Source organism: Andrena cerasifolii, chromosome 4 (assembly GCF_050908995.1).
Source record: "Andrena cerasifolii isolate SP2316 chromosome 4, iyAndCera1_principal, whole genome shotgun sequence".
Taxonomy (NCBI): domain Eukaryota; kingdom Metazoa; phylum Arthropoda; class Insecta; order Hymenoptera; family Andrenidae; genus Andrena; species Andrena cerasifolii.
In genome coordinates, this window is record NC_135121.1 from 2,971,186 (window position 1) to 2,999,097 (window position 27,912).

Genomic DNA, 27,912 nt, shown 5'->3' on the forward strand with positions numbered 1-27,912 from the left:
TAGAATATAATAAATGAACGGTTGTCCTGCGGGTTTGCAAAAACGCGTTGAAGGAATTGAAATAATTTAAAATATATTTAAGAAAAAAAAGATAAGCTTTTATTTGATTTTTTTATATCACAAAGTAGATTATCAGCCGTATCGTTTTTTTGATTTTCAAATACTTCCGAAATAAAAAAAAGATTTAACGAATCCCAACATTCCAGAATGCGTGCTACGCAAGCGTGCATGGCTAACCAACGCGTATCGCACAATTTTTTAATTTTTTTTTACTTATTATTAACAAATTCTTGAAAATTAGCAAAATTCGCCGACCGTTTGGCGCTAGTATTAATATAAACTGATAAATTTGGAATAAATTTTTCAATATAACTTGGGATTTCTGAACATGCTTTACTAGATACTAATGCCGCGGAATGCCAAATACAATTAACTGTTATTAATGAAGGACACCTCGTTTCAAGTTTTGAACAAAATGAGGAAAAGCGCCCAATCATCACTGATACATTGTCACATGTGAGTCCAATTACATTCTGCACAGGAATTTGCTTTTTGTGCAATGCTTTCTCAAATGCTGAAAATAAACCTTCTGCAGAGCAATCTATGGCGTCTAATTTTAATAATTCTAGTAATTCTGTAAAAGCTGCAGAAGTTTCCGAATTTACGTATTTAATTAAAAAAGTGAGCCATTTTACGTTAGAAATATCTGTGCTTTCGTCAACAAATATAGAAAATTTATGATGTCGAGCACTTTCAATAATTCTACTTACTTCTACTTTAGAAAGCACGTTTGTAATAATTTTGTTGCATTTTAAGCGGCTCAAGGTTAATTTACTGGCTATATATGAATCTGGAAATATAACCTTCAGAAGGCCAACTAAATAAGCACTAATGTGAAATGGAATATTGTGCTCGACAAAAAAAGCGCACAAAGCAATTTCAGCAATCTGAATATTCTCGTGAATATTTTCGGAACTATCACTCACATCAAAATCATCAAAAGCAGCACTGTTACGTTCGGATAATTTAGAAACGTTCTCGGCGTGTGCTTTTGTACCAAAATGATTTTTTATTTCTGATAACCCGCTATTAATCATATGTATAATTTTTACAACACGCGAAAAAACGATATTTGGAGTCGTCGTTAAAAACGCGTTGTAGCCAAGGTTTAAAATCATCACGCTCTAACCATTCTCGAAGAAAAGTTCTCGGAATATATTTGCGTTTCGCTGTAGGAGAATTCATCACAAAAACCAGAAAACAGACAGAGGAAAAAGATAAATAAAAAAAGAAGAGGAAAGTATATAAATTAATGAAAAAAAATACTTACCTGTTTAGTTGATGCCTTCAAAAGATGGACGATCACCAGCTGAAATATGTACACAGCACTACGTATCCCGCCAAAAAAGCCCGCGTAATGTAGTACCAACAATGTACAACCGGAGCGCTGAAGTAGAAAATCTTCAATTCTTCGCATCTTGCATAACACGAAACTACCAAAGAATATTATTCTATAGAGCGGAGATATTACAAGCTGAGATTCCTTACTCCACCGCAGGCGGCGCTGCAGTCGCAAATCTTCGCATCTTGCACCTCTGGCGTGTCATGTGGTTTCGCGTAAGCAAGTCCGAACACTTTCATAAATGTTTGGCGGTTAAAATGGCGTGGATTAAAGTGTTATCAGGATTTGATAGAGAGGAAGAAACTATAAATTTCGGGGCAAGAACGGTAGTAGAGAATAATGGATCGTTATATGAAACCTCTACAATTGCCACAATACAATCAGACGGAGAGGTAACTTATTGTCAACTTTATTTTAACCGTAACACGATGAAGCTTAACGATAGCCGTTTGTTTTTCATGTACATGCATGTTTTTTCATAAAATAAACATGGATTAAAAGATTTATAGACAATTTATATTAAAAAATAATATCTAATTTACCTTTATCTATTACGTTTTAATTTAGCATTTCGGTTTCATGATTTATATTTGAAATAGCCCATACACATAACACTGGATAAAATGTGAAATACACAGACAAATTTAGTAAATAATATTTTAAAAAATGACACCAAAATTAATAGAAATGAAATACAGTATTTCAAGTACAGCAAAGCAACCTGAATAGTCATTATATTTTACATTGTCAAAGCGCCAGATAAAGTATTGTGTTTTGAGCCTTAAGATCTTAAAATTTGAAATATCCTGTAGTAGAAGAAATGAAATAGTTTTTACTGTATCAACTGTTAAAGATTTTATTAAAAATCAAATATATGTATGTGGAATAATTCTCTAATTTAGAAGGTAACAAAAGATCTACATGTTTTTGCATCTGTACAATATACAAGAGTTTGTGTAGCAATTGATAAGTCAATTACTATATTTGAAAATGAAACTTGTGCAGAAATATTATTAAGTGTGAGTTTTGGCTTACAAATAACATGTTATTGTATCTCCGATGATGGTTCATTTCTGTTTGTTGTTTTATCAAACGGAGTCTTGTATTGTCTGCATTTATTAAGTAAAGGTCAACTTATTTTCTCAAAGTAAGTTTAAACTTAAAATTTCATGCTGCAATGTTATACAGATTTCTTACAGAATCATATTAATTATAAAAGTTTATTTATTTTCATATACAGAAATATTACAAAAGCTAAAGATACCGTATTATCAATGTTCTTACAAAATGACTGTAACAAACATATCAATATATATCTGGTGACAAAAAGCGGAGCTATTTACAGGTAAGTGTGAAGAATTATTATGCGCTCAAAAAAAAAATTTTAATTATATAATGATTATATATTTTAGAATGTCGAAATTTAATTCTAAGCTTACTGAAGATGCTCTTCTGAATGAAACTGATGTTACATTGAAAGAACTTATAGAACAAGTTGAATGTGTACAGTTATTTACAGGATTGCCAAATGATGAGGTAAACTATATGTGTACTGTAGAATTTAGTGAATCTTTATATATTCTGTTAATGTGACTGAAGATATTAACATAAGTCTTTTATAGGTGGTATACGTCTCTGTAGGTATAATAAGCAAAGAAGTATCAATAGCGATGTTATGTTCAAACATGTTATTTATGTGGCCCAGTGAACAATGTACGAAGTTCAGTGCATTAGGGTATAGTTATACCAAACTAAAATTTTATAAGAATTCTACGTAAGTACCTATGAAATTTATATATAAATCTATATTTTGTAGTACCTTAATCGTAAAGAATCGATTCTCGAATCGACTCAGAATCGGATTATAAGAATCGATCCTTCTAAAAAATCGAAACCAAAGAATCGATATGAAAAAGATTTTGGAGGAATCGTCATAAAAAAATCGGGTAATTATTTAGAAGTTTTCCATCCTCACTGATTTCAATGATTTTTGGATGTGTTATCAAGATGAAGATTCTGAACAACTTTTTCCTATACATGTTATCGCCGCACGACCTTTGTTTTCCAGATATTTGCGAAAAACTTCTGTTGATTTATTCCGACGCAATGCATTCCACTTTCCAATTTGTCCCGGGTATTAGTATTGGTTGGGGCCAGATTAGTGCGGGGGGCGCGTAAAGCATGATAGCGGACTGATGTGAGTTTAGAGATTTGAACCAGATACTTGCGGATGCCCGTCAACACCCCGACTCATATCGGTTTGTCACCATGCTTTACGCGCCCGCGAGCAGGTGCGCGCCCCCCGCACTGATCTAGCCCCAACCAATACTAATACTCGGGACAAGTTGGAAAGTGGAATGCGTTGCGTCGGAATAAGTCAAATGAAGTTTTTTGCAAATATCTCGGAAACGAAGGTCAGCTTCGTCATTTGTTTTGTCCCATGCTGGCGCATACGCTGCCACGAACGCGTACTGTAGGTAGGTATACGGCAGAATACATTGTGTAGTAGCAGCAGTTTTTTGCGAATATCTCGGAAACGAAGGTCGAGCGGCGCTAACATGTATAGGAAAAAGTTGTTCAGAATCGTGTACCCGACCACATATCCAAAAATCATTGAAATCGGTGAGGATGGAAAACTTCTAAATAATTACCTAAGAATCGATCCTTCTAAAAAATCGAAACCAAAGAATCGATATGAAAAGAGATTTTGAAAGAATCGTCATAAAAAAATCGATCTTTCTAAAAACTGGAAATCAAAGAATCCACACCAAACAGAAATATTTATGCAATAATTAATTATATTTCAATATGTACCAACTTCTGTATTAATTTGTTGTATTCAGTAACACTTTAATGCTTGCTCACTTACAAATCGCCCAATGTGCAGTGCATTATGTCACGACACAAGAAAGAAGGGTAAAGTAAGATACAGACGATTCTTACATCAAAGAATCGATTCTGTGAAAAATCGAATACCAATGAATCGATTCAAAAGATCGATCATTTAACCAAAAGAATCGATTTTCTAAAGAATCGAATCGGAATTGAACACCCCTTTTTTACGGGGTGAAAATAACCCTCAAAGTTGGAGATGGTAAATCTATTTTCCTAAATATCTTGGAAAATAATGGAGGTAGAAATTAAATACAAAATTTACTTGTCGTTTTATAAGGAGTCACATGACGAAAACAAACTTTCCCGAAAAATCAGATGTCACGCCAATATAACTCTAGGGTAGACCAGGGGCGGTAGTAATACTTTTACTTTGGAATACGATTACGCAGGATCTGTTACATTTACAACAAAAACTCTTATACGGAAATGTTACTTACTTATTTGACATCACTGAGTCACAACAGTTTCGGTATATGTCAAGTAATATCCAAGATATTAATAAAAAATGTGAAGCGTGTAAAGTGTTACGACCGTCCCTGACCCCGAGTCGGTTGTAACACTGCATGCAGTCGATAGTAGCACAAATTTAACTTTACAAAATTAAAATATTTATTGATTTCAATTATAATAATAAATGAAAAAAGTAAAATCTATAACTAAATATGTGGTATTGCAGATGTGGCAGAAAGAAAACACGTTTTGGCTGGTGCATTCTTCATCTGCTCAATCCTCACATTCAGTATATTGCACCTATTTTTCTTTCGGTTTGCTTGTGCTATGCTATATGATTCCATGCAAACAAGACAATACTATTATCGTTCTTTGTCACTATTCGGTTCTATTGCGGTACAACCGACCCGGATTGCCGGTGTTACAATCGCCCCCGACCATGCTTTTGAACTTCAATTATAAATTTTGACTAACGAGACGCATAAAAGTTTTAAGTAACGATCAGTATTATTTAAAAAAGGTCTAATTACAGACTAAAAAATCGAAAAAGCACATATAGTATTTCCTCGTTAGCGGCTCGCTGGTCGGGACCGGCGTTGAGCCCGTATCGTGAACAGAGCCCTAATTCCGAGTGTTCGTTTCTCGCTTCTTTCTGGCCGAAGGGGGGAGCGAGATGGAACACTGCGTGCACGGCGAGCGTGCGCGATGGTCGCAAGCGCTTACCGTGAGCACGAAAACCGCTTCGCAAAATCTTGACGTAGGCCCGGCTCATGGTAACCGCTTGCGACCATCGCGCACGCTTGTCGCGCACGCAAAGGACAGAGTGTCAGGCGTCCGAAAGACGGAGCGAGACAAAACAATCAACGCGTCGTCTGTCTCGTACCGTCCTCGCTCGCTTTCAGTGCCTGTCGCTCGCTCTCGTTCCATCTCGCTCTCGCCTTCGCCGGACAAGAGTGAGACAGAAGTGGTAGGGATAGCGAAAAGTCCGTATCGTGTACACCAAACCGAGCCCGTAACGAGGAAATACTGTACATATTTAGCAAAATAGATTTTCCATCTCCGACTTTGAAGGCTACTTTCACCCTGTAAACATCAATTTGGGCAGCTATAAAAAAATACATACCTAATATTTTTTTATGCTCTTCACGTTTGCAGAGTTTGATCAAAATCTGTACGTATCAATTGGGTGATGTTTGTTGTTATTCAGTTATTAGTACATGAATGTAAGGATTTAACGTATTCGCTGCCGTGACTTTTTGCAGCGATGCAGCCGCGCGGTCGTGAAACACGCCCTTCTGCATCGCTGCAGAAGGGCAACTGAACAATTCCCACCGATTGTATCGATGCAAACGCCGCCGTGTGCATAGGCCCTAACGTGGCGTTACCGTTAATTATAGGAGATTCCACGAATAAAGTTACCCGTGGAATTGTGGGATTTGGTTCGGTTGGCGTGCGATAAAAAAATGAATTTCAAGATACGAGAGTCCTTCTTTTAACAATAAACAACCAAATAGTTTATTCAAAAAGGTTTTGACACTAGGTCAGAAATGAACATATTATACTACACGTAGTCGTGTGATCTTGACGAAAAATTAATAGAACTAAAGGTAATTACGTAACGACGTATCTGTTGGTAATAAAGAATATAGTTTTGATTTTGTTTTTGACCCTAAGTCGGTAATAAGGAGTATAGTTTTAGTTTCGGTTTCTACGCTAAGTCGGTAAATAAGAATATCGTTCTCGGCTACGGTTTCTACGCTAGTCCGGGAATTAAAAATATCGTTCTCGATTTCGGTTTCTACGCTAGCCCGGCAATTAAGAATATCGTTCTCGATGTCGGTTTAGAATAGGTATAACTCAGCCATTAATTAATATTAAGGATATAGTATTAAGGTACGATTCTAAATCGTAAATTACACATAGAGTCTCGACACTAAGTCGGTAATTTATAGTACATGGAAAAGACGCTAGGTCGATTTAGAATGTTTTAGTTTGCATCCAAGAGGATTTCTTCTCTCAGAGTCATAATAATGGCTTCCTGTTGCCTATCATCTGCAATACATACTTGGGAGCATCTTGTAAATGAAACAAAGTTTATTTCACAGCCTACCTTCGGTGATTTCATTTCTTTTTATTCCGCAGGAAATGGTTTCGTAAATTTACGATCGTATCTTGGATGAATTCTGATTTGTCTTGGGCGTGCATTTGCAAATCGTCATACAATTCCTGCAAATGCCTTATTCGCCTGTCTTCCGATGAAACCTCTTGATTCTAGTTTTCCTGTTTGATATCTTCTTCTCTTTGTTATTATACATTTATTTGAGATTATTGATGATCTTTACTCCGAAATTTTCTTCGTAGTTTAAAGTTATAGTACAATTTGTGGTATTTCATTTAAATGTTCATTTTTTAAGAAATGTCGATACGTAATGAAAAGCCGCCAAACGCTTGGTCCTCGCGACGGCGGGAATTTTTTTCGCATAACGGCCAGAGTCCTGTAACCGTATCCCGTAACGGCTACTAACCGGACGGGGGGTAGTACTGCGGCCGAGTGCACAAGGCGGGTGAATTGGCTGAACGGGTTTTTATTGAGTCGCGTGTACAACAGAGCCGGGCCAGGTCTATGCTGGCTTACAAGAGGGTAACGGCGTAATATTAACCTTAGCCTGTTACGCCTTAATCTATCGCACCGGCGCTGGGTTGTCGCGGTTGCGGCACGAAGATCGTTGCCCGGGAAGTCTTGAGTCTGATCGCCCAATGGGCAAAATCCGCGGGAGATACGGAGACTGTCGTCCTCCGGGGCAGGCGAAGCCTGTCCCTAAGATTGACGGTGGATATCGACTTGCGTCTAGAGGTCGGAGAACTCGCGTTCCTCTAGGGGCCGTGGAGGTAGGGGAATCCAAAAAGACACAGTGTTACAGCTTGTAGTACACAAGAGATCGCTGGGAGAGTTCTGACCGCTCGCCTGTAACGCTCGTGGTAGACTCTGCCTAGCGGGCCCGCCGCGCTGGCTTATATGCGGCCGCGCTCGGTAGCAGCGGGCCGCGCCAGGCGCGAGTGGGGGGGGGGGGGGAGATCAGCGTCCCACCGTTCTAACACGTTACAGTCCTCTTGTTGTTTTAACAGCTCGCGACCCTTCGACCGCGCGCACCGGTGACCACTAGTTCACAGTTTGCGATCGACTTCTGTCGAGTAGGTAAGGTGATCGTGACGAAAGTTTTTTTTTTCAAGAAATTCAAAAGTGTTTTGTAAGTGTAGTGAAGGTGTAGTGGAGGTGTTTGAAAAGTGTAGTGGAAGTGTATGAAGAGTGTAGTGAAAGAAATAGCGTGCAATCGTGGAATAAAAATTACCGCGCTTTCAATACAGCAGAAGCTGGATATAGTGCAGAAACTTGATAATGGTGAATCGGTTAGTGCACTTGCAATGTCATATTGTGTTCACCCTACGACCGTTTGCCGCATTCGGCCAAATAAATTGGCGTCATACCGACTTGTCAGCAAGAATGTCCACATCCGAAGAATAAGAGAGTGCGAACCGAAATATGATGAATTGGAAAATCGTCTTCGTACGTGGTTCTTAGAACGAAGAGTGTTAGGGGACACAGTCAGCGACCTGTTGCTGCAGGAGAAGGCTATTGAAATAGGGACACAATTTGCAGGAACAACAGGATTTAAGGCTAGTAGGGGATGTAGTAGGGGCCTCGTTAATATTTACGGTGAAAAAGGAATTGCCGATGTGGTGGCTGCTGAAGAATTTACAGCATCCTTTTTACGTAAAATACAAGAAAAGGACATCCAGTTAGAAAACATGTATAATATGGACGGAACTGGTCTGGCGTGGAAAGCTATACCCACGAAAACTTTGGTCCATGGGAAAGAAACAAGGCTCTCAGGAAGGAAGGTGAAGAAAGACCGCTAACGCAATAGGAACCCATAAGCTGACCCCCCTCTTCGTATATAAATTTCAAAAACTAAGGGCACTGAAGCATGTAATAAATAAGTTACCAGTGACATTTAAATCGCAGAAAAGCGCCTGGGTGGACCGAAAAGTATTTGCAGATTGGTATGAAAACCATTTTAAGCCCGCCGTGAGGAAACGACAATTAGAGAGTGGGGGAAGTGGTAAAATATTTCTATTGTTGGACAATTTTGGAGGATATCAGGTAGAACCATCCAAATGCAAGACCGATAATTTCAGGATTATATTCTTGCCCCTTAATACCACTTCCATTCTACAGCCCATGGATGAAGGCATTATAGTAAAGATGAAAAGATCGTTCCGCCACAAAATGTTATGACGAATCCTCGTCTACCCCGGTGGAATACAGGAATTTTCACCGGAAGTATGATTTAAGGGATTGTATAAACTACGTCCACGAAGTGTGGGGAGATGTCGAACCCATAAATGTTGCCAATGCCTGAAATAAAATTATGCGGACCATACCTTCGGTCACACCAGTCACGAAAGAGAAGCCTACTGATCCGTTAGAAGCTCAACTGGAAGACATATTGGCGCTATAATAGAAGAACAACCCATTGAACAAAGACCTATATAATGTTTAAACGCATGCGAGGAAACAGAGACTTTATCCGCAGAGGAAACAGACGAAATTAATGATAAACAGAACGAAACACAGCATGACGAACCGTTAGAAGAAGAAGAAGAAGAGCCGGTAGTAGAAACACAACAAGAAGAAGATATTAAACAGGAAAACTTGCATCAGGTGGATTCATCGGAAGACAGGCGAATAAGGCGTTTGTAGGACCTGTTTGACGATTTGCAAATGCACTCCCAAGACGAATTAGAATTCATCCAAGATGCGATCGTAAATTTACGAAACCATTTCCTGCGGAATAAAAAGAAATGAAATCACCGAAGGTAAGCTGTGAAATAGACTTTGCTTCATTTACAAGATGCTCCCAAGTGAAAAATGAAAAAAATTTCGGTTTTCTTACAGGATTCGAACTGAAGTCAGGGCTACAAGGATTCAAGATTTACGGGCTATTTGACCGTGGCGCGCATGCGTCTAGCAGTCACGATTCCACCTGAACGCTCGCGCCTGTCGCGCACGCAACGTGTGCCATCTCGCTCCCCCGTACGGCCAGAAAGAAGCGAAAAACGAACACTCGGAATTAGGACTCAATTCACGATACGGGCTCAACGCCGGTCCTGACCAGCGAGCCCTTAGCGAGGAAATACTTTAATTACATAAGGTTTAGTTGTATTATGGTAATCTCTGAAACAATTATCAAGCCAAAATCCAGCTTGACCTGAACATAATGGACACATGTAAATGCTTTCTATACTTTACCTCTTGAATGTTTTACATTGTACATATTGCCTTTTCAATACATTATTTCTATTAGTCGTCTCCCACTATGGCCTGCCGTCGTTCCTCACTTTCTTTCCATCGTACTGCACACAAGTATATCCCTACTCCTGTCCGTGTGCATTGCCTGTTGGACTGCCGGGCACGGATTTCGCTTCTGTATTGAAAACAAAACGTGACTTACCACTTCTGTTGATGCTTTCCGATGGAAAAATGTCTGCTGCATCTCGTGGAATGGTCAGATTTTCTCCTAGACCCTTAGTTTTGGAAATAAATTGAATGATATCTGCAAAAATTGGTGCATTTCGGGTGTCCTTTTCCCTTTGATCGTTGTTTAAACATATTTAAATGTTCATAATGCAATAATAACTTATATCGTTGTATTCGGGAGGGTCTATAGACTAATTTGACGCAACGAATAATCGAATAACTATTACCGTTTCGACACAAAAGATGCTCAAATTTGAAAATTTGCAGTTTTTTTTTTCAAAATCGATTTTCTCAAAAACTGAGGGTGATGGCAACAAATGTGTTGCGGATTCGTTTTCAGGGCCAGAAATCCTATAAGAAACGGCTATTAAATGTTACAAGTCCAGATGGCTGTTGTACTGTGTAATTTTCCTTGCACTGTATTTCCTAATTTCATTCGTCTCCAAGAAGGACCTTTGAAAGTACCTTAGCCTGGTTCCCACTGTCACTGAGAATTTGCAGAGCACATGTTCACTGCTTTCCACATCTTGTAGACAGTGTGTGCCCCTATCTGTTTCCGTTTGTCCCATTCGGGATAAGTGCAAATTTAGATGTGCATGTCTAGTTAAAATTCGAACGAACTTCCTGACCTCCAGTTTCTCCATGGCAATGACGTCTTCCCTCTATTTGCAAATTGAGTCAGGTCCCAACATTCCTTTGCTTACTCTGCATCCCGGTGCTTCTCCCCACTTTAGCCTCTGTTTCTCCTGCACCCATCCCTCGACTGTCTGTTTAAAGACCGCATACGCTATCAGCAAGATCGGCTCCACTACTATCGGACGTTCGTCTAAGCCCAGGTTGGCAAATCGATCTGCCCTCAACTAAATCAAACGGCGTCCGATTTAACTCAATCAATAACCTAATTAAAAACATTAAGATCTAAGGCCCGCGCTCGATTCTGTCGCGAACATTTGTATCAGGACATGTCAATTAAAACCAACCTGACTCATATACGTGTCAGGGAACGGTGAACATATTACGCATAAGTTAAATAAGAGATCAATCACACAGTTCAACAAAATTTTACTTTTTTTCGGACTTGTCACATTCAATAGCCGTTTCTTATAGGTTTTCGTGCCCTGAAAGCGAATCCGCAAACCGTTTGTCGCCATCACCCTCAGTTTTTGAGAAATTCGACTTTGAAAAATACTGCAAATTTTCAACTTTGAACATCTTTTGTGCTGAAACAGTAATACTTATTCGGTTGCCCGTTGCGTCAAATTATTCTATGAACCCTCCCGAATACAACGATATAAGTTATTATTGAATTATAAGCATTTAAATATGTTGAAACAACTATCAAAGGGAAAAGATCACCCGAAATGCACCCATTTTTACCGATATCTTTAAATTTATTTCCAAAGCGAAGGCTCTAGGAGAAAATCTAACTACTCCATGCGATGCAGCAGACACTTTTCCTTCGGGAAGCATCAACAGAAGTGGTAAGTCTCGTTTTGTTTTCAATACAGAAGCGAAATAATTTGGCAGAACATGCGGCGTCGACAGTGGTAGCCAACGGCGGCGCGCGAAACACTGCCGCTCTACTTTGCCAAACTATTTCGCTTCAGTATAGAAAACAAAACGCGACCTACCACTTCTGTTGATGCTTCCCAAAGGAAAAGTGTCTGCTGCATCGCGTGGAGTAGTTAGATTTACTCCTAGACCCTTAGTTTTGGAAATAAATTTAAAGATTTCTGTAAAAATGGATGCATTTCGGGTGATCTTTTCCTTTTGATCGTTGTTTAAACATATTTAAGTGTTCATACTAATCACTTATATTGCTGCATTCGGGAGGGTTCGTAGAATGATTTGGCGGAACAGGCAACCGAATAACTTTTACCGTTTCAACACAAAACATGTTCAAAGTTGAAAATTTGCATTTTTTTTTCAAAATCGAATTTCTCTAAAACTGAGGGTGATGGCGACATACGATTTGCGGATTCATGTTCAGCGCAAGAAAACCTATAAGAAACGGCTATTCAATGTTACAAGTCCAGATGGTTGTCGAACTGTGTTATTCTATAGTAATGCCAAAGTATTAATTACTAATAATGGGTTAATCACATTCATAATTTTAGTGCTATGCTGTGCTTACGAACAGATTATATGTTAAATATGGTATGCTCTCAAACTTTACTTGGATTAAAAGTGTATAATGAACCAGTAGCAGATTTTGCAGTGATTGAAAATAACGATAGCAGTTTATGTCAGATTCTTGTCTTAACAAGAAATGATGGTGATTGTGCTAAGCATACTTTACGTGTTCTTTCATTCCCAGGTATGAAACATGTTAATCCTTTGTACTATAGTTTGCTATTTTTTTTTGTATTGCTACTTAGTTATTCCTTTTTACACAGAAATGGAACAAAAGTTTCAAATACATGTACCTATTGCAACATACCTTGTTGAAATTATGGATCCGTGCGATGAAATGATTCTATTCTTGGAAGGTGTTAATGATCTTGGGAGTGATATTAATTATATAGATACAATCAAAATAAAGACTGTATTAGAAAGCCTTCCAGAATATCAATTACAACGTTTATTGCGGAGGATACAGTTTGATGCAGCTGAAGATTTTGCAAAAAAGTTTAATTTATCTATGGAATCCATTTATTACGCAAAAGCAGCACGGTTTTTATCAGAACTTGGGCCATGGGCAAAGGAAAGCACAGGCCCTGTTAAATTAGATGCCCTGCTTAGTATATTTGATAAAATAGAAAATGTGCAATATGTAGTAGAATGTTGTAGTAAGGCACTGATACCTGAATATAAGCAAATGAGAAAAATTCATTCATATGCACGTGCAAGAATCATAGAGAATACTACAGTAATTAAGTTTCATATGATGATACATATTTTTATTAGTCTTTGTATCGTTAATATTAATAATATTTTTATTATTAATTTTAGAAAATAAAAGATGATGAACAGTTAAATCTTTTTCTGATCAATAACACATTGCACAAATTAGAAACTTTTCATATGATTTGGGGATATCAAAAAGATTCTGAGTACTACGATGATGATACTATGAGAGAATGGATAAGATTTTCGCGAGTCAATTTTATGGAAGAATATAAAACACATCTAAGTTTGGTAAGGAAGACTAATTTTTAAAAAAATTGAATAATAATACATTATTAAATTTTTTAAATTCTTTGTATATAGGGAGAAATGGAAGCAGCAACTCTGATTTGGATTAGGCACCTTCCAGATGTAATGAAAGGCATCACTGTAGAAATTGTAAAAGACATAATTGCAATTGTTCCTGAGAAAGTATCTCCGTGTCACCTTTGGTCATGGTTATCACATTTTATACCTACTTTGCTATCTTTTATTCCTGGTGCAATGTGTGAAATTATATTCTGGGCCTGTAAAAAAGTTAAATCATTTGAACAATCACATTACACTGCATGGCCTCAGATTGGAATTGATTTCGCTAATAAGTTTATACAATTATTGAGATTCAAAGAAACTCATCGTCACATTTCGACTCAGTCGTCATATTTTAATTTCGAATGTCTGAGTAAAGATTCAAATTTAAAGCAACTTGTTTTCTTAATACAAGCCATGTCTGACATTAAAAAATTAAAAGCCAATTACAGGTAATTACAATGCCTGTTAAGAATACAAAATATATAAATTAAACTATAATTTACAAATTTTAGATTAACAATAGATTAACATTTTAGATTACCAATACCTCTTGCTTCATATATTGGAGATCCTATTGAAGTATCATATATGTTACTGGATAAAATACATGTGGACAAAATCCCAGAATTCGTAAATATATTTTTAACGCAGTATATGCTAAACAATTCTTTGCAACATGATTACGTACTTTCTTCATACATACAGGTATGTTTCAATTTGATCCTAGAATGAAGGTATTAAGTATTGTTGCGAACACCCTATGGATGGAATCCAGGGCCTACGGGTAACAGTATTAATAAAATTGTAATCCCGTAGAAAACTATGAAAAATTCTAGAAGTTGGTGGTCTGGTGAAGAAGCGCCATGGGAAAAAAAGATTGCTGTTATAATTAGTTTAATTCAGAATATAGAGGTATATTTACAAAAATTTCAAGAAATTTGAATATTAAGCTTGACCATAATCTAATTAAGTTGGTCAATATTACAGACTAAATTGCAACAAACATTAGACGTATTAAAGAAAGCTTCTGTTCCATGGAGTTCTACTATGATAACATTAGCAGAAGCAAACAGTAACTTGGACCATATTTTAGCATCTCAAATCCGAATAGAATATAATTGTGTTCCAACGAAGCTTGTATTAAAAAGATATGGATACGAACAAATTGGTATAAACAATGTTAGTAAGCATTAGCATTTCTGCAAAAACGTTTCATATTGTACAATAGGGTGGGCCGAAAAAATCAAATTTTCGAAACTTGAAACAGCCTAGTGCGAAAAAGTTGTGTCTGGGGACCACAAATGGAGGCAAAACAAATTGTTGAAATCGGTCAATATTTGACCGGGCCGAAAGGGGGTTAAAGTCTTTAATTTTTTACCATGTTTCGCGACTTCTGTATATTTTCATAAAATTTGCATATTTCACAGTTGAGCATCAGAAAATATCTAAGTGTTTCTATTTTGAGACGTAACGCGGTTGTAGTGAAAGAGGAACATATTCCATTACTTCAAGAGCCGTTTCAACAGCCTGTTTGATCTGTGACACTCAATAGCCATTCTTAATAGATTTCTGTGCGCTGAAAACGAATCCGCAAACCGTTTGTCACTATCACCCTCTGTTTTTGAGAAATGCGATTTTGAAGAAAAAAATGTAAATTTTCAAGTTTGATCATCTTTTGAGTTCAAACAGTAATAGTTATTCGGTTGCTTGTTCTGCCAAACTATTCTATGAATCCTCGCAAACACAACAATATAAGTTATTATTGAATTATAAACATTTGAATAAGATTAAATAACGATCAAAAGGAATAACCCGAAATGCACCAATTTTTGCAGATATCTTTCTATATATTTCAAAAACTAAACGTCTAGGATAAAATCTGACTACTCCACGCGATGCAACAGGCATTTTTCCCCCGGAAGCCATTAACAGAAATGGTAAGACACGTTTTGTTTTCATTACAGAAGCCAACAGCGGCGTGCGTACTTACTGCCGCTCAACGACAGAATCGCTTAGGGGGAGGTTCCGGTCTAGAGCCTCAAAAAATAGGTGATCTTTAGTAATTAATTAAAGGAAAACTACTACATATAACTTAATGGGACTTTTTGCATTGCATTGAGGATGTCTTAAATTATAGAAATATATTTTTTGTTTTGTAATTAATCATTGCAGATGGCACTGGGGAGTCGTTAAAGTCAAGGCGTCAAAAAAATCATCCAAATCGGTGGGACCTGTATCTCCAAAAGTTATTATCCGATTCGACTGAAACTTTTTTTATTTTAAAGAATATACTTCTGGCTAGGGGGAAACCAGACAAAATTACAAAAATGACATTTTTTTAGTAAATAACGATACTTGAAGATTGAAATAAATTTTTCCCTATACTGTTCGTCCTTTCCACGCCTTTAAAAATTATAAATTTTCACTATTTTGTAATTTTGTCTGGTTTTCCCGCTAGCCAGAAGTATATTCTGCAAAATACAAAAAGTTTCAGTCGAATCGGATAATAACTTTTGGAGATACAGGTCCCACCGTTTTGAGAACACTGTTTCGAGAAAAACGCGTTTAAAGTTTTACCTAAGCGCCGAGTTGTTGCGCCCATGCATTTGCCGCTACTCAAATGCCTATAACTTCGGGAATTTTACGAATTTCAACAAATCCTTTTAAACACATATTCCTGAAAGGTTGAACAATCGAAAAACGAAATAAAGAAAATGACTTTTAGACCGGAACCTCCCCTTAAACGCGCACGACTGCCACTGTCGGCGCCGCACATTTGCCAAACTCTGTCGCTACGGTATTGGAAACAAGACGTGACTTACCACTGTTGCTGGTGTTTTCGGAAGAAAAAATGTCTGCCGCATCATGTGGAATTATCAATTTTTCTCCTAGACACTTAATTATGAAAATAAATTTAAAGATATCTGCAAAAATGGGTGCATTTTGGGTGTTCTTATCTCTTCGATCATTGTTTAAACATATTTAAATATTCGTAATCGAGTAATAACTTATCGTTGTATTCGAAAAGGTTCATAGAATAATTTGGCGGAACAAGCAACCGAATAACTATTACTGTTTGAACTCAAAAGATGTTCAAAGTTGAAAATGTACATTTTTTTTCAAAACCGAATTTCTCGAAAACAGAGGGGTGATGGCGACAAACGGTTTGCGGATTCGTTTTCAACGCACAAAAATCTATAAGAAATGGCTATTGAGTGTCACAGATCAAACAGGGTGTTGAATCGGCTCTTGAATTAATGAAATATGTTTCTCTTTCACTACAACCGCGTTACGTCTCAAAATAGAAACACTTAGATACTCCGCTTCGTGACAACATATAACACACTGTTTCAGGTGTTTATATGCATAAATAATATTTTCTGATGCTCAACTGTGAAATATGCAAATTTTATGAAAATATACAGAATTCGCGAAACATGGTCAAAAATTAAAAACATTGACCCCGTTTGGCCCGGTGAAATATCGATCGATTTCAAAAAAATGTTTTTGCCTCCATTTGTGTTCCCCAGACGCAACTTTCCCGCACTAGGCTGTTTCAAATTTCGAAATTTTGATTTTTTCGGCCCACCCTATTATACAATTCACATACATTATTAGCATTTAAATATTTAATATCCAATTTATGTATTTACGTTTCTTTTCAAAGAAATTAGCATTCCGTATAATAAAAGAAAATGATGATAACATGATTTCACATATACAACAAATAACAAGGAATGATCCATTATTCAGAAGAATGGCATTTTCATCTTGCACAAATCATTTCTTGTCTAAAGGGTAACATTACTGGAATGAAAATATAGTTTATAACAATTCGTCGATTAAATTAATGATACAGATTATTTTGTAGGAATTTTGAAAAAGTAATGGAAATTTTGAATTCGTTGGAAACTGATACCCTATTATATTGTTGTGTGGGAATCGTTAATTATGTAACGGCTGGTTTAACGTTAAAGGTATTTAAAAATAGTTTATCTTGTGAAATATTTGGAATTCAGTATTAATACGATGAAATTTATATTTTATATTCAGGTTCTACCTAAATCTCTCGAATACTATATTGAAATGTTTGGTTGGGTAAAATTAAAAGTAGAAGAAATTTCAAAAAAGAGTAAAACTCAGTTACATTACGGCAACAATGTTATTATTAATATAGATGAAATAAAATCATTGTATCTTTTAAGAAAACAATTTAACATCAATATTACGCTTAAACAATATTACACAGAAAAGGAGCAAATATTACAAAATTACATTGAACAACTATGTAATGGTAAGTAATAGCATTTGCTTACGTTACAAATTCATCACTCACCATTGACGGTTTTAATTTTTTTTTTTTTTGATAATGTTTTAGTGAACATGGGAAAATATGATGACTTGTCTATTGTGTACAAAAAATCTATTAAAGTTGCAGACTTACTTCAATTACAAAGATTTCATGCTACGTCTTTATTATTAGAATCAACAAAGAATGTGGATGTATTCAAATATTTCACTAGGTGAATGAATCTTAATATTTATGCATATTGATATAAAATACATTTAAAATAATTTTATAATTTACAATACTTATTTTTGGTTAGATTTAATGAAGGACAGTTACATTTAATGGCAGATGAATGTCAATACATACATAAAATATGTTTCTTAATGCTAAAGTATGTAAAAATGGATGCAGATATTGCATTTGCTGTTCAGAATTTAATTTCTTCTGCATTATGTGCCTGTTCAAATGGTATGTATACAATTTAAATATCGAGTAATTCTAAATGTAGTAGTAGTATGTAGTAATTATTTCATTTGCCGCTTCGCCTTTGATCAGAGGTATACATTTCCCTTTTCAATATTATATTAAATTTCTATTTCTTCTTTTCTTGTTCTTTTTCGCGCTATTTTTGTCTGCTTATTATCTGTCTCATCCTTCAGTAGTTCGTACAAACTTTTCCTTGTCCTTGTCATACTGTTGCATTTTCTGCTAGGTGCTCTGTTTCATTATTTACCACACACAGCCTGCATTCGTTCTCTTCATCGTTTTTCTAGAATCTGTTTTTTCTGTCCTGATTTCCGCATCTAAACCTTGCTATTAGTTTCTGGTCTCGTCCTTAATATTCATTCGTCAGGTATTTTGGCTTTCCCTCAATGCGTAGATCCCTGTATCTTTGTATCTCCCTTTTATTGTTCTGTTGTTTTATTCCTGTTTCTGTTCTCCTATGTCTCCGTTTATTACCCCCGTTACGCACTTGCCACAAGTTGCCGGCAACTTGGTCGACAAGAGACCAGAAACCTTTGTTGTTCGCCGCGACCAAGTGCGTATGAACTCATATATTTCCGTGTACCTCGTAGTCGTCGGCAACTTGCCACAAAGTGCGTAAGGGCTTGGCTACACATACGACTGTAAGCCCCGTTGCGCACTTGCGACCAGTGATGCCAGAATCGTGGGTTTTCGCCCACGTGCGCTACCCTCCACTCTATGACCAAGTGTACCCCTCCTTGCGCCTGTACCGCACCATACAAGCATTACCCCTCTCTATATCCGTGTGCCGTACGCGCTGCCTGGCCGGTGCTCTCCACCGAGAATTCGTTTTACCGACATCGAAACGCTTGGGTCACAAGGAAAAAGTCCAGAGTTCAAATCCCGGTGCGGATATTCTACTTCTTTTCTTTAATTATTCTCTAATTTATCTTTCTATATTCTCAGGAGAATAAAGACTTGAAAACTGTTAATTTACAAAGCATTTCCGAAGCTTGATTTGCTGCTAAAGATGCGATTCCCTTTTGGCTTGTACCGCACCACTACAAGCGTACCCTTACTTTCTATCCGTGTGCCGTACGCGCTGCCTGGCCGGTGCTCTCCACCGAGAATTCGTTTTACCGACATCGAAACGCTTGGGTCACAAGGAAAAAGTCCAGAGTTCAAATCCCGGTGCGGATATTCTACTTCTTTTCTTTAATTATTCTCTAATTTATCTTTCTATATTCTCAGGAGAATAAAGACTTGAAAACTGTTAATTTACAAAGCATTTCCGAAGCTTGATTTGCTGCTAAAGATGCGATTCCCTTTTGGCTTGTACCGCACCACTACAAGCGTACCCTTACTTTCTATCCGTGTGCCGTACGCGCTGCCTGGCCGGCGCTCTCAAGTTTTCTTCAGTTTTCAAGTCCTTAGTCTCCTGAGAATATAGAAAGATAAATTGGAGAATAATTAAAGAAAAAAAGTAGAATATCCGCACCGGGATTTGAAATCGGGACTTTTTGCTTGTGACCCAAGCGCTTCGATGTCGGTAAAACGAATTCTCGCCGGAGAGCGCCGGCCAGGCAGCGCGTATGGCACACGGATAGAGGGACAGGTCTGTGATGCCAGATCGGGGACGGGTTCTCTCGAGAATTTCCCCCACCTCGCGCACACTACGCCGGAGCTGCGTGTCCGTGAGTTGGACTCCGAAGCGCCGAGCTCACGGACGCGCCGCTCCGGCGTAGTGTGCGCGAGGTGGGGGAAATTCTCGAGGGAACCCGTCCCCGATCTGGCATCACAGGGACGGGTATGATTGCGTGGTGAGGTACAGGCGCTAGGAGGGGGTACGCTTGGTCATAGAGTGGGGGTAGCGCCCGTGGGCGAAAACCCACGATTCTGGCATCACTGCTTGCGACCAGGTCGCCGACGACCATGAGGTGCACGGGGACATATGAGTTCGTACGCACTTTCGTCGCGGCGACCAACGAGGTGCCTTGATTCCAATGCACGCGTTCACACGACGAGCGACTTTGTTGGCGACTAGACACCTGCAAGCAACGAAATGAGTTTCGATACGCAGAAATTTATTTTCCAAATTGAATCTCGAAACGCAATTTGGGACTTGTCATATAATGAATACTCTAATCGTGACATTTAAAAAAACAATAAGAAGAAATGGTGCATTTATTTGAGAATGAGAAAACCAGTAAACATTCCCTTTTGGCGGCGTTCTTCCAATATAGGATGCACCCAACATCGCCTCTTCTTTTTCTGTTTTTTTTTTTTCAATTGACTTCATAATTACAACAATCTCTTCGACGTCCATTCTGTTTGGCGCTCTCTATGAAACGGATAGGTATCGAGTTGCTCGGTCTGGTCGCTTCGTTTGGTTGCCGAATTTCTGGTCCCTCGGCGACCAAGTTGCCGGCGACTGGTCACAAGTGCGTATCGAAGCTAAGTCGTACGACAGTCGTGTCGTTTATGCCAGGGCCTACATAACATATGGAGATGCGCACACAGAGATGACAGGACAACGATCAGTCGTTCAGTCGGCGGGCACCTGCAACTGCTTAGGGTTTTTAAGTCGGCCGACTGTCGGTGGTCAATGCATTGTATATGGGTGTGGACACACAAACAACAAAAGTGTCGTTCTGTCGTTCTGAAAATCAGTTGGTCTGTGACATTGAAGAGAAGTAGACATGTATTACGTTTCTCTAGCCGCGTTTTGTGCGCTTGCTATTCGACTTAAAATCGTAAGGAAGAATAAAATAAAACGGAGATACTGGATTCATCCATTATACAGTGAAAGACTTCAAAAAGGAAAATTTTATACTATGTTCGAAACATTAAAAAAATATTCAAGCAAATTCTTTGCTTACTTTAGAATGAGCGTAAAAAGTTAGGACAAACTTTTGAGTTTGTTAAGGCCCTATATTACTTGTCAAAACACAGAAATGAAACTCGCAATCCCTTCAGAAGAATGATTAGCAACGATAGAATGTCGGCTGTCTGCAAACACCCAGCGACAAAACAGTTGAGTCGTAATGTCGGGCCGACTGTCACAGGATTTGCGCACGACTGTCGTACGACTTACAGTCGTATGTGTAGCCTAGCCCTAACGGCGCTTAGGGTTGTTCCTAGCTCTATTCTCTCTCTCTCTCTCCTTGCTTCTTCTACTTTTTCTATCTCCATTCCGTTTCTTCTGAAATACTCTTCTCTTTCTTTCTCCTATCTTGATGTCCTTCTTTCTTTTCTTCCTTTTATTTGTTTTCACACCTTCTCTGAGTATTTTGTTCCCACCTTCTGTTCTGTTTTTTCGCCTCATATTTTTGTGCTCTTCTGCCTGCTTCTATTCTTATCTTACCGATTTTCGTCTCTTCGAGAATAACGTATGCGGGTGTGTTAAAATCTAATCCTAGTATCCACCTTATATATTTTTCTTGAACCTTTTCCATTTTTTCTGTTTCTGTCCAACCCCATATCTCGGCTGCATACGACAGAATGCACAGCAAATTACAAAGTAGTTTTCCAAATGTGTTCCAGATGACTTATGGCACATGCTATTATTGTATGTTTGGATGAATTTGTATCAATGTTTTAATAACAATACTAGATGTAGTTTACAATCAATGAATAAAAATGAAGAAGGATTACCAATAACCAGCTGGAAACTATATACAATATATAAGGATTTAGCCGTCACTGCAGATGAATCCTTGCTTCCATTATTTAGAAATATGATTTCGGTGCGGGAATTTTATATGGCCAAATCAAAACCTGGTAAATTACAGTTAATAACAATAATTATATTAAGTATGACCTCTATGTGCGGCGTGTGCGCGCGCGCGCGTGTGTACATATTTTTTTTTTATAATTTAGATGCAGAACATACAGTAACTGACACGAGTTATCAAAATTGCAATCAGGTACTTTATGATTTATGTACATACAACTGAAACAATGTGACTATAACATTTATATTATAACATAATATTTTTGTATAGTTAAGCACGGAAGAGACTTTAAAGGAATTGCTTGATAAAATGAGAAAGTTAAAAGTGGAGCATAATGATTATTGCTTAATGCAAGTTATGAAGACATTATATTTCAATTCCTGCATTATATCAAATATAAATCCGACTTTGTTAACAGAAACTAAATCAGCGTATTTCGATTTTCTAACTACGTTGTTAAACAAATTAATAAGTTCGCGAACGTTTGATTTTCACCTTGGTTTGTCTTGTTCATTTATGTTGTCCGAGTCAGAGGCATGCAAGTGGATTTCTGTAGCTTGTAAAGTGTAAGTGGATTATTTAGTGCAAATTGAAACGATGAAAGTATTACGTTAATACATTCGGTTTTTAGATATCAACCAGATTGTATTCGACATTTGAGAATAGTAACGCTTGGACACGAATATTCTCGTCTAACAAAGAGGGAAGCAGTTATGCAAACATATAAAGAGAAGAAAATGTTGCACTGCTGGGCACAAACGTTATCCAAGTATTCCATCTCATATAAAGGTCGAAATTATCTTTTTTATTGAAACAGATTTCTTTGTGCAACGAATTATTCACTTTTCTGAATATCCAGTTAATCGGACACTAAGAGCCTCCATTGAATGCTCAAATACGTATTTATGAAAAATGTTTACAGAGATTGTAACGAGTGACGCTTCAACTAAGAGAGAAATATTGCAACGCATCATGAATTGTAATGGTGATGATATGGTTACCCTATTTCAAGATTTTTGCTCCGATTTCGGTTTTGACATACAAGACTGCTTATTACTTTATTTACAAACAATAATAAAAAGATGGAATCCGAAATTAAATATATGCAGCCTTAATGGGATAAAAGGTGAGTAATATGAGTATCTTTTTCAGGTACATATCGCCAACATTCATTGCAATCTCGTTTCTAGAATTACATATCCATGAAGATGACGTAAATGAACTGAAAACTCAATGTAATAATATTAGTGTTAAAATTAAAGACAAAGTTGCTTTGAAAAACTGTATCACTACGACTTTTCCACAAGTAAGAACTTTTGAATGCGTTATAAACCTAATACCTTTAAAACTATCTATAAACTCTTTCAGATTAATTTTTATCATTACGAAATATTTATAATCCTTATGGACCTTATAGAAGACAAAAATATTGAACACAGAAATTATATTTGTTTCTTGCAAAATTATACTCGTTCCAGGTAAGTGCATTCGTACTATATAATTAAATATATAATTATATAATGTTGTTATGAATATATATAGGGTGGCCCACATAGCTCTTAACAAATTAATAACTCGAGAACTGCTCGATCAATTTTAATCGTTCTTGTCTTTTTTAATGCTCTCTGGAGGTCTCTAACCTGTATTTGCATTTTGATTAACGTCGGCGTATTTAAACACCTGGGAGTTTGCATTTTGTGCACACACTTTTGGCCCGTTTTCATGCCGATAATTCTTGAAGACTGTCGATAATATTGTCCGAAGACCCCATAATGTTTTGTTTGAAAACAAGCAGAGAAATCTATGCACACTGATGAATTTGATTTCTTCTAATCAACCACACTCCCACAGCGAAGGAGCCGGCCCATTCTAAATAAGCACTCCCTGTATCTCATTTGCGCATTGCGTCTAGGAGGGGCCAGCTCATTCGCTGTGGGAGTGTGGTTGGTCAGAGAAAATCAAATTCACTCGATAGTCGATGTACAGTAATGATTTGGTAAACGCATCAAAAGGCCTGTCGGACATCGTAATTGTCTACGTATCTCCATCAACTGCGGAGATCCCGCAAGTTCTTTTTTCAAGTCTGGGTTAGGTCTGGAAACTACCTAGAGCAAAGTAGTGTAGGTGAACAATAGGACGAAGTCAACGATAAGGGCGGAATCAATTTAAGGATAATATAATGATAGGCTTGTAAGAGAAATTGAATGTCGTGAAACATGCGAGAAGGCACAAAATGGCTACCGTTTTTTTTACCCGTCTGCTACATCACATTTAATATTCACTGACGAAAGTCAAAAGCACCCTCTACTGGCACCTAAAAGAAACTACACTTTCATCATTGGCTCATAGATGGCGGAAGTATTGGTGCATGGTTGTAGTGGAATGCGTCCGTGAGGCGGTGTTGCCATTTTACAAGTTCGCGCGCGCGCGGGTTGCAGCTTATAACGTTGACCCTGTAGTAGTAGAGATCGGAGCGGAGCCCTCAGCCCTAGTTACTCACACTATGCCACCGTCGCTTTTGCCTTCACTCACAACCACCCGCAGCTGCTCTTTGAAGACAAGAGCAGAAATTGGACAGGCCTGCTCTACTCTCCTCTTCTTGTGTCCGGTACGGAATTGATAAGTGTGTTTAGACCTTAAGAGTTACGTAGGCCACCCTGCATATATAAACATTTAAATATAATTATTTTATAATTTTGAATTATGTGTGTTTAGTGAACCCACACAAATAGAACGTGATGAGTGGGTGGACCTTAATCCAGGATACACATCTTTACCTCCTATTGCAGAATGGCGATTGCCTTTTTTGCCCAAAATTAAATTATGGACTCTTATAAGTAACATTTATTTCCTTAAAACTGTACTTTGTCATTCCAGAATAAATAGTTATATTTAGTAATGCAGGGTGTCCCAGAATTGAGCAACAACCCGGAAAGTGCGATATCTTGATGCAAGAAGACATCGAAAAGCCCTTTACCGTTTCGGGATCCGAGGTTTTGTTCTCCAGATAGTAACAGTTTAATATTAGCGGTGGAACTGGGTTCTACAGTGTGTGGGCCTGTATCTACGCATGCTCCCTGCGTGTATGTGCTAGGGGCCAATGCTCCGCGTCAGTTGTGTTGGCTTTAAATTTCGCGAGCCAGAAGTTGCACCGCTAATATCCCACTGTTAATATCTCGAGAACGAAGCATTGGATCCGAAAACGGCAAATGACTTTCGATGTCTTCTTGAATCAGGATATTGCATGTTCCGGATTGTCCCTCAATTCTGAGATACTCTGTATATAATATATATTTAAGATTGCATTCGATAGTCTTTACATATATTTTATAATAGTAATAAGTGCTAACTAATTTCCAGCACCAGAATTAAATTTAAAAACTTGTGACAAATGGTTGGATATTGCTCCTATACTTAAGTTACAACCACATATTATATGTACATTGGCTATTAAAGGAGAAATAACAAGTACCTGGGGAAATAGACATAAAACAAATAAATGGAGTCTTTGTTCAACGAATACTAGTTTATTAAGTAACGTAAGAAAATGTATAGACCAAATGACTGGTCCAAATACATTACACTATGGTACAGCAGCATTATATTATGTTGTTAATCACACTCCTCCAGGTATCATATTTTTATCGAGGAATTGAATTATTGCGTTTTAATTGAAAAAGGGCTTCATACTTAAATCAAAATACTGTTTTATTTTTATAAGGTGCTGACCAAGTAGCAGCAGTTGCAGAATGTTATACATACGCTCAACTATCAGCCAAAGACTCGACTCCATTTGAAGCAGAAATGCTAGAGGTATAACTCTTTCCTTGTATTTCGTAATGCTGTATAAACGTAATAACTTATTTCTTACGAGTGTTTTCTTTCAGAAAATAAAATTCAAGTATTTACGTTTTACAACAGAACATATCTTACGTACACATGGTTTAGGAAATAAAAATTACTTATCCTTAATTGGAAATCCACATAAGTTAGTACATGAATTGTACATAGATGAAAGTATACCATTAAGGTATCGATGTGTTATTGATCATAGACCTGACATAAATTCTGCCATCTGTTCTATCTGTGCATTGTTCTCTATAAATATAGTAAAATTGCGGATGGAATTGTTACAAGATTGGTTACAACCAGATATTAAATACATGAAACTGGATCAAACTGATACATTTTCACTCGTAACAAATCACAAACCAAATATAAATTTTGATGACAATTTATTAAGGTATAATTAACAAGGATATAATATCCCTCTGTAATGCATACTATACAAAACGTCTAAATATTCCTAATGTATTTCTAGAGCGTGTTACATTCTTCAGGACGGAGATCTTGAATTGTCAGCTAATTTTCTTATCAACATAGGTTTCAGTGATAGTAATGAAGATTATAGTCCCGAAACACGTTATAGAGCCCTTCTCGTGTTACAATCTATAGTTGATACAGCTAAATTAGAAGATTTAACTAAACGTGATTATCAAACAATCAGGTACTACATACTAATAGATCATTTGTTTTTTTTTAAATGTTATGTAAAATGTTTATATAATTATATTTTAGGAACTACATGAAATCTCTGAAATATATAGGTAAATTGGAATTATTAGGAATAGGTTACAGTGTAAATACATTTGAAATGTGTTCCAAAGATGAACTTGTACAGATTTTGTGGAAAACACAGAGTTATTCATCACAAGCACTTGTTGCTATTGCACAAATATGCATAGACTTCGAAATATACGAATACTCACTCTGGGATAAAAGTTTAACCCAATTAGCTAAATTATTAATGGTGAATGTACAGCAATAACTTGTATCTTTGAAATGTAAAATAATAATAATACATATATAAAATAGCTATTATTTTTCCAGGTTAATGAATTAAAAGAGATCTTGCTGCAAGTACGAAATATAAGTATTATTGTAAATTCTAATGGATATCTATTAGGATGGCAATTAATAATTTCAGAACCTTTTAGAAAAATGGATATGCATCCAACATCAGAACAAATTGATGATTGCATTGAATCTCTGCAACTTTTATATTCATGTCCTATTATGCATATGTTGCGTTTCAAGGACATTATAAAGTATTCTTTTCAGTGCCAACAGCCGCATTTAGCTGCTGCTCTTTTACCATTTTTAAATGATGATGATAAAAAATATGTCTTGGAGGTAGCTATATTATATTTACATTATAATTTGTTGAAATGCGTAATTTTTATTGCTATAACCAATTCTTTTACAGAAAATTAAAGATGCTCACAATGTTACGAAAATTTTAGAAGATATGAATAATTTATCATTATATGGAATACTTTGTGTGTCTTACGTAAGTGTGTGTAAAACTTATCTTCTTTACTTTAACCCTTCGTGGTCACATGGAGTTCACTGTATTCCAGCGTCATTTTTTGTTACCATTTTCGTATTTTTGAATCTTTTAACTTTTCAGTGATAATTGTACATTCGTAATACTTTTATAATCATGGTCTAATAGTCTTTTTCTAGAAATATAAATTTTGATATGATCAAATTTGTAGTTGAAAACGAGTGATTTTCAACGGTTGTAGGAAAAAAGCGATTTTTTAATTTTTTACAATTTTTTTTGCAATAAATTCCCTGTGGAAGTTGTAAAGGCGCGACATTTTAACTCGAAAATCGCTCTTGGGGTGCGATACACCCCGTGTGCCCACGAAGGTTTAATTATACACGACTTTTATTCATGACATTTTCAATAGCATAAACTGAAGGTTTATTATAATCTTTTCAGTGTAATAAGATCATGCGAAATACACTGTTAAATCCGAATGTTCAATGAAATGTGCCACACTGTTATTTTCGTAGGTTACGTACGTACATATTTTACAAAAGAGTTTAATAAATATCTATACATAATGCATTACGTATTTTTTTTTATCTA

General features: G+C 36.9%; 1 protein-coding gene across 3 annotated transcripts; it reads left to right on the plus strand.

Moving 5' to 3' along the window:
- The first annotated feature begins 1,627 nt into the window (after positions 1–1,627).
- On the plus strand, positions 1,628–27,891 carry Rod (kinetochore component rough deal). 3 transcript variants are annotated; one of them, XM_076810325.1, is made up of 33 exons: positions 1,628–1,794; positions 2,305–2,549; positions 2,643–2,747; positions 2,815–2,938; positions 3,025–3,176; positions 12,404–12,603; positions 12,683–13,155; positions 13,239–13,424; positions 13,497–13,933; positions 14,021–14,189; positions 14,301–14,396; positions 14,472–14,663; positions 17,152–17,282; positions 17,356–17,461; positions 17,538–17,778; positions 17,863–18,007; positions 18,092–18,243; positions 21,784–22,020; positions 22,120–22,166; positions 22,245–22,540; positions 22,606–22,763; positions 22,897–23,100; positions 23,165–23,280; positions 23,343–23,452; positions 24,690–24,811; positions 25,335–25,604; positions 25,696–25,787; positions 25,862–26,217; positions 26,296–26,481; positions 26,553–26,784; positions 26,865–27,167; positions 27,241–27,324; positions 27,763–27,891. In XM_076810325.1, the coding sequence occupies exons 1-33, from the start codon at positions 1,660–1,662 to the stop codon at positions 27,808–27,810; spliced, it is 6,150 nt and encodes a 2,049-aa protein (XP_076666440.1). In that variant the 5' UTR covers positions 1,628–1,659; the 3' UTR covers positions 27,811–27,891. The 3 variants fall into 3 exon arrangements, with proteins under 3 accessions (XP_076666440.1, XP_076666441.1, XP_076666443.1); XM_076810326.1 differs by having other exon boundaries at positions 2,308–2,549; XM_076810328.1 differs by lacking the exon at positions 2,305–2,549.
- The last annotated feature ends 21 nt before the right edge of the window (positions 27,892–27,912 follow it).